We start from the raw sequence: 8,308 nt of genomic DNA on the forward strand, positions 1-8,308 counted from the left end.
TTTGCAGAACTGCTTTTTTCCTTTTTTTTTGCGCATTTCTTCAGTCGTGTTACTTTCGTGAAAAGTTGTGGCACGTAATAGGAGGAATGTGGCCTGATAGATTTATTATAATTTATTGAAAAAATTGCCAGAAAGTATACCAGAAATCTGCACCAGCTCATATCTGCCATCATTTACAGTTTCGTGCAAGGAACGCCCATAAATGCTTCCAATTTAAGAGGGACCAAAAGTAGTAATAATAAGTAGTGCATAAGGACTGGTATAGGAATAAACAGTTACAAAAGGAAAAATTATATACCGGACGGATTATACCTGGCACATCCAAAATTTATAAAAAAAAAATAGAATTTTAATGGTATCCAAAAATATGATACATAGAGAAAACCATGTTGTTAGTGCACAAACTCCAATTAGAAGCATATCCTAAAGCTACTAAAGTCTCCTTTAGGTCACACATAGATATACAATTAGGAAGTCAATATACATAAAAAATCAAGAACATGTTCATACTGAATAATCACAGAAAATCAATAAACCCGGTGTGCCCCAAATTAGTGTTGCAGCCAGTAAATCAATACGTAAATTAAGAACATAATTTAATAAAATGACTGCAGTATCAAATAATGATGGAAATGTAAGGATTTATCAAATAGTATACTCAAATCCCAGATCACATCCTAGAAGACCAAGAGAGAAGTAGGTCTCCACACGTTTCGCTGATAAACCAGCTTTCTCAGGGGTTTATTGTTACTCAGTATGATCATGTTCTTGATTTTTTTTTTTTAATAACTTCTTAACTACTTATGTATTTTGTCCTAAAGAAGAATTTAGTGGCTTCATCACCTTACTAATTAGAGATGGTGCATTAAGTAAACAATTTTAAGCGGGTTTTATCATGTTTCCCCTTCATGATACTTTTGGATACATATAAAATTCATCATAATCGGGATTACCATAAAATGTATCCCCTAAATATAGATATCAGAGGACGGCGCACAATAAGTTACAGCTCGCCTTCTCCCTCTGTGTAGAATATGTGCACAGACCACAGAGAATGTGTCTCCCACACACTTAGATGACTGTCGCCTGATTATTGTTATCTATGGTCTCATGTCATTGCTGCCCCAGTATGTACAATTGTTTTATTTTATTAAAGTAGTATAATTAATACATTTCTTTAGATGTGTTACTGCTGCTGAATAATTTAATTTGGAATAAATTTGTTTTTTATAGGATGTAGGCCTGGTTATTGTTAAGATGGAAGAAACGGATGAAGAAGAGGAAGAAAATGAGAGGGATGATCTGTTCTATAATGACGAAGATACACCTATAGATTTTAGTAGATGTGAGTAATGGCCAAATATAGAAAGTCACATTTTACTTGTACAAATGCTCCATATTCAGTACAGACTTCTACAGAAAGTATCTCCCCCAGTGGAGGAGTGAGGAGCCATTAGCATCATTTTAAAATGAGATGCTCTTGCTTATTAAAAGGGATTTGTCCGGAATTTTGATCCCAGTGGTACAGGTAATACCCTGTATCCTCTTGGGTAGGCTTTAGGGAGCGTTTCCTGCAGAGAGCCCAGGAGCTTTCATTGTTAGGAAACCCCCAGCTGACAATTAGCTTTATAGTGTGCGACTGATTAAAATAAATTTTTTGGGGATTTGGTCCTATTAAATCACCTGCAAAGGTATATTTCAACTGGTCACATACCCAGTGGTTTTGTGGGGTTTAACCCTTTTAATCATGTTTCTGTTCATGCAGTTTGGTAAGTGGCCCAAATGTGCTTTGAGCCATTGTTTAACCCATTCATGACATGTGACGTACCAGGTAGTATGCCAACTCGCAGACTGCCTGTAGCTGCAGCGATCCAAGCTGAGTCTCCTACACTTCTGTTAACCAATTCAATTGCCACAGTCAATCTTTGACAGCAGGATTTAAAGTCCCTAATCCTTGGGCCCACTGTTCCTCAAATGCCATGACAGTGCTCCTGTGAAGACCAGAAACACTGGCTGGGCCTCATAGGAAAATGATATATATTTAATATGTACCACAATGGTCTTGTATTGCAGTAAATATTATAAGCGATCAGACAATCACAAGTTCAAGTTCTCAATGAGAACTAAAAAGTGAAAAAAAAACCATAAAAAGAATCACCATCGTTTTCCCACACTAAAAAAGAAAGAAATATGATAAACATTTTGCATCGCTACATCTGTAGAAGTCCAATTTATCAAAATATAAAATTAATTAACACGATCAGTAAACACCATATGGAGAAAGCAAACTGAAATGCCAGAAATTGTAGTTTTTGACTTAAATGGCAAAAATTACAATAAGTGATTAAAAACATTTTGTCAACCCCAAAATGATATCAATGAAAATGTTAGTTTACCAGGTGAAAATATATTCCCCCCCCACAGCTCCATTAATGTAAAAATTAGTATATTACAATGAGTAAAAGTAGTGGCAGAAATGTAAACAAAAAAAATCATAGATTTCCAAATGTTTTTCTTTTACTTAAAGGGTATTCCCTTCTCCAAGATCCTCTCCTAATAGGTAGTACTTCTGCACCAGGGTGGCACACATGGCTGTAGGACTTACGGATAGTATTTATTAAATAACAATATCACATAATATAGTAAAATAGCAACATTACATTTAAATACATATAACCATCTCATGGGTAACAAGAACAATTAAGGACACAGGTAAAAAGTCCATGAGTCCACACTAACAGAATATAGTCCGACCAGAGGAGTCAAGTTCTTAGGGCAGATAAGCCATATAGTGAAATATGTATATGTCCAAAAGGACAGCTAATTAAATAAGTAAACAAAAGATTGATCCTCACCCATAGTGGTCATAGTGTGGAAGCGGACTACCAGCCCCTACGCGCGTTTCGCGTAGGCTTCTTCGGGGGCCATTCATTTAGAATGGTGTGTATTACTGGTGTTTAAATTATCCAGCATTAGGGAACAGTAGGGACAGCTGTCAGTGAGCTGAGGTGCCAACCTCCGCAGCAAGGAAGGTTTACAGATTTAGGACATCCAGTGGGCAAGAGAGTCTTCCTCTACACTTTTATACCATAGGTGCGTTTTGTTATTTCTATTTATCATTTTTCCTCAGTATTCTAATTGTAACCTTTTAAATAAAACCACTAAATGTTAAATTTAAGTGGGGTAATTTTCTGATAATCTAATTTTTTTGACCCATCACTTATACAGCTTCATTGGTAAGGTCCCCTCAGAAAGGGGACATCACATCTCTTGTGCTCAATATTTCCATCTAATGGAGTGAAAGATGTTAGGAATAGTATTCCAAAGGTAACATTTTGCGTAGATCTTTGATATGAACTGCTTAAGGGTTTTCATAGCTGGAGCTACACTTGAAACTTTCATTGTAACTGTATCATATGCAACATTTTGACTTCTTGGGTGTGTGTATCTTTGCATTTATAAGCATTCGTTTTATTTTCACTAGCTGGACGAGATGCAGGGAACAACTTGGAGGAAAGCATCAATGTTCCTGAAAAATGTAAAATGGAAGATTATAACATTGTCCAAGTCAACCTAGACAATAAACTGGTGGGTCAGTCATCTGAGCCCTCTAATATTGAGGAAACTTTTGCCAATAATTCAGAATTTGCAGAACTGGATGACTCTTACAGAGTTCGTAAAGCATTTCCCTGTCCTGAATGTGATAAATCTTTTGCTCATAATTCAAGTCTAATAACACATCAAAGAATTCACACCGGGGAGAAGCCATTCCCATGTTCAGAGTGCGGAAAGCGGTTTAAGCAGAAATCGGATCTTGTTCGACATGACAAAATTCACACTGGACAAAAACCTTTCTCATGTTCTCACTGTGGCAAGTGTTTTACTCAGAAGTCAGACCTTATTAAGCATGAGATAAATCACACGGGACAAAAACCCTTTCCATGTTCTGAGTGTGGGAAAAGTTTTACTCGGAAATCTGTGCTTTTAAGACACCAGAGAATCCATACTATGGAGACCCCATTCCTGTGTTCAGAATGTGGGAAGTATTTTGTACAGAAGTCTGATCTCGTTTACCATTTGCGAATCCATATGGGAGAAAAGCCTTTTTCATGCTCTGACTGTGGCAAAAGTTTTACTCAGAAATCGGATCTCGTTATACATCAGAGAATTCACACAGGGGAGAAGCCATTTTCATGTTCTGATTGTGGGAAATGTTTCACGCATAAGACCATGCTTATCAATCATGAGAAAATTCACACAGGTGAGAAACCCTTTCCGTGCGCCGAGTGTGGAAAATGTTTTGTGCAAAAGGCAAATCTTGTGTATCATGAGAGGATCCACACAGGAGAGAAGCCATTTACATGTACTTATTGTGGCCGATGTTTCACACAGAAATCAGATCTCGTTCGGCATCAAAGAATTCATGGGGAACAAAACTAATAGCTTTGCCTAATATGTCTGCAAAGTTTCTTTGATGAATGTCTTGATCCAAATATCCATAGTAGAAACCCATTCAAGTTTATATGTATTCAACCTAGGAAATGCATAGGGCACCAGCTTCCCCTCTTCAATGCAACCTTGACAAAATCGCCTTTAACTAGATTACAAGTGGGTGAATTTTATTTTAGTACTGTATATCTGGTTGTGTTGCAGCATTCATTAGCTGATATGATAAATATAATAGTGTTTATTTGCCTGTAAAACATGGATGGTGTGTATTTTTTATGATGACTGAAGGTAAATTAAACCAGCCAGCTATTTACAGTTCTGTGTGAAAGGTCTAGGCAGGTGTCAAAAAATGCTACATAGTAAAAATTATTTCAAGAATGGAAGCGTTAATAATTTATTTGTATAAATTAACATAATGCAAACTTAATTTGTCAGCAATAGTGGTGAGCGAACATGCATGGATAAGGGGTTATCTGAGCATGCTCGGGTGCTAACCGAGTGACTTCAGTTTGCTCCAAATATATGTTCCAGTCCCCGCACCTGCTCGACAGCTGCAACGCATGCAGGAATTGCCCAACAAACAGGCAACATCTGCATGTGTTGTAGCTGTCGAACAGCCACGAGACTTTATGGAGCGATAATGCTCACGAAACCTGGTGCATAATGGTATAATTGTCTTCCCTATATAAGATAAGTGACGGGGACAAAAAATAATAGACTACAAGATTAATTTGACAGGAAATGAAATTGGACACTTTGTGAGTAATTGAACCAATGCGAAGAGGATTCCGGGTATCATGCATGTGGCACAAGTAGTGACAGCGCTTCAGCCTCCTTTGTACCATTTAAAGAGGCATACGATCTAATTATATGCCACCCATCTCACCTGGAAATATGATTGATTTATTTGAAGAGATGGTTATAAAGGATGTTGTTGTACAAATAAACCAAAAAGTATTTTAAACCCAGCTGAAATAAAAGCACTTAATGAAATGAAGAAATTGGATAATGTTATTTTCGGAAGAGCAGATAAAGGGGGAAACCTATTCTTTTGGAAAGGGACTATTACTTGTCTGAGGCTTTGACACAATTAAATGATAAAATTACCTATATGGCATTGGATAGAGATCCTACCAAGAAATTTAAAAATAAATTAAGAACAATTCTGAGGAAATATGTAGAAAAAGGTATCCTCTCTAAGATAAGGGCTGAGAAATTATTACCCCAATATCCTGAAAAACCACATTGGTACAGCATCCCCCAAAATTCACAAATCTAAAAAAAAACACAGGCCACCCAATTATCTCAGGATTTAATTCACTAATGGAACCACTCTCTCAATACCTTGATTGTTTATAAAAACCTTTGTTAAAATCCATTCCATCCTTTTTAACCCCTTAAGCCCCAAGGGTGGTTTGCACGTTAATGACCGGGCCAATTTTTACTATTCTGACCACTGTCCCTTTGTGAGGTTATAACTCTGGAACGCTTCAACGGATCCCGGTGATTCTGACAATGTTTTCTCGTGACATATTGTACTTCATGATAGTGGTAAAATTTATTTGATATTACCTGCGTTTATTTGTGGAAAAAATGGAAATTTCGCAATTTTCCAACTTCGAATTTTTATGCCCTTAAATCACAGAGATATGTCACACAAAATACTTAATAAGTAACATTTCCCGCATGTCTACTTTACATCAGCACAATTTTCGACCCCAATTTTTTTTTGTTAAGGAGTTATAAGGGTTAAAAGTTGAAGTCATTTTGAGGGGTCTATATGATAGAAAATACCCAAGTGTGACACCATTCTAAAAACTGCACCCCTCAAGGTGCTCAAAACCACATTCAAGAAGTTTATTAACTCTTCAGGTGTTTCACAGGAATTTTTGGAATGTTTAAAAATTTAACTTTTTTTCCACAAAAAATTTACTTCAGCTCCAATTTGTTTTATTTTACCAAGGGTAACAAGAGAAAATGGACCCCAAAAGTTGTTGTACAATTTGTCCTGAGTATGCCGATACCCCATATGTGGGGGTAAACCACTGTTTGGGCGCATGGCAGAGCTCGGAAGGGAAGGAGCGCCATTTGACTTTTCAATGCAAAATTGACTGGAATTGAGATGGGACGCCATGTTGCGTTTGGAGAGCCCCTGATGTGCCTAAACATTGATGCCCCCCACAATTGACACCATTTTGGTTGTCCAATTTGTCCTGAGTACGCTGATATCCTATATGTGGGGAGAACCACCGTTTGGGCGCATGGCAGAGCTCGGAAGGGAAAGAGCGCCATTTGGAATGCAGACTTAGATGGATTGGTCTGCAGGCGTCATGTTGCATTTGCAGAGCCCCTGATGTACCTAAACAGTAGAAACCCCCCACAAGTGACCCCATATTGGAAACTAGACCCCCCACGGAACTTATCTAGATGTGTTGTGAGAACTTTGAACCCCCAAGTGTTTCACTACAGTTTATAACGCAGAGCCGTGAAAATAAAAAATCATTTTTTTCCCACAAAAATTATTTATTTGCCCCCAATTTTGTATTTTTCCAAGGATAACAGGAGAAATTGGACCCCAAAAGTTGTCCAATTTGTCCTGAGTACGCTGATACCCCATATGTTGGGGGTAAACCTCTGTTTGGGCGCACAGGAGAGCTCGGAAGGGAAGGAGCACTGTTTTACTTTTTCAATGCAGAATTGGCTGGAATTGATATCGAACGCCATGTTGCGTTTGGAGAGCCCTGATGTGCCTTAACAGTGGAAACCCCCAATTGTAACTGAAACCCTAACCCAAACACACCCCTAACCCCAACACACCCCTAACCAACACCCCTAACTACAACACACCCCTAACCCTAATCCAACCATAACCCTGACACACCCCTAACCCTAATCCCAACCGTAAATGTAATCCCAACCCTAACTTTAGCCCCAACCCTAACTTAAACCCTAACTTTAGCCCCAACCCTAACTTTAGGCCCAACCCTAACCCTAATGGGAAAATGGAAATAAATACTTTTTTTAATTTTATTATTTTTCCCTAACTAAGGGGGTCATGAAGGGGGCTTGATTTACTTTTATAGTGGGTTTTGTAGCGGATTTTTATGATTGGCAGCCGTCACACACTAAAAGACGCTTTTTATTGCAAAAAATAGTTTTTTCGTCTCCACATTTTGAGAGCTATAATTTTTCCATATTTTGGTCCACAGAGTCATGTGAAGTCTTGTTTTTTGAGGGACGAGTTGACGTTTTTATTGGTAACATTTTTGGGAACGTAACATTTTTTGATCGCTTTTTATTCCGATTTTTGTGAGGCAGAATGACCAAAAACCAGCTATTCATGAATTTCTTTTGGGGGGGGCGTTTATACCGTTCCATGTTTGGTAAAATTGATAAAGCGGTTTTATTCTTCGGGTCAGTACGATTACAGCGATACCTCATTTATATCTTTTTTTTATGTTTTGGCGCTTTTATAAGATAAAAACTATTTTATAGAAAAAATAATTATTTTTGCATCGCTTTATTCTGAGGACTATAACTTTTTTATTTTTTCGCTGATGATGCTGTATGGGCAGCTCGTTTTTTGTGGGACAAGATGACGTTTTCAGCGGTACTATGGTTATTTATATCCGTCTTTTTGATCACATGTTATTTCACTTTTTATTCGGCAGTATGATAATAAAGCATTGTTTTTGCCTCTCATTTTTTTTTTTTTTTTACGGTGTTCTCTGAAGGGGTTAACTAGTGGGACAGTTTTATAGGTCGGGTCGTTACGGACGCGGCGATACTAAATATGTGTACTTTTATTGTTTTTTTTTTTTATTTAGATAAAGAAATGTATTTATGGGAACAGTATTTA

The 8,308-nt window shown here is 37.5% G+C and overlaps 1 protein-coding gene across 2 annotated transcripts in view; it reads left to right on the top strand.

The window, feature by feature from the left end:
• LOC143764863 (uncharacterized) overlaps window positions 1-8,040 on the top strand; it is a 28,118-nt gene extending 20,078 nt beyond the window's left edge. For both annotated transcript variants that reach the window (XM_077250914.1, XM_077250915.1), the window contains exons 4-5: window positions 1,234-1,345; window positions 3,485-8,040. In XM_077250914.1, coding sequence (XP_077107029.1) covers window positions 1,234-1,345; window positions 3,485-4,440 — 1,068 coding nt within the window. In that variant the 3' untranslated portion in view covers window positions 4,441-8,040. The remainder of the gene's footprint in view (window positions 1-1,233; window positions 1,346-3,484) is intronic.
• Window positions 8,041-8,308: the final 268 nt, after the last annotated feature.

The sequence above is a fragment of the Ranitomeya variabilis genome, chromosome 4, assembly GCF_051348905.1.
Source record: "Ranitomeya variabilis isolate aRanVar5 chromosome 4, aRanVar5.hap1, whole genome shotgun sequence".
In the NCBI taxonomy this organism is placed as follows: domain Eukaryota; kingdom Metazoa; phylum Chordata; class Amphibia; order Anura; family Dendrobatidae; genus Ranitomeya; species Ranitomeya variabilis.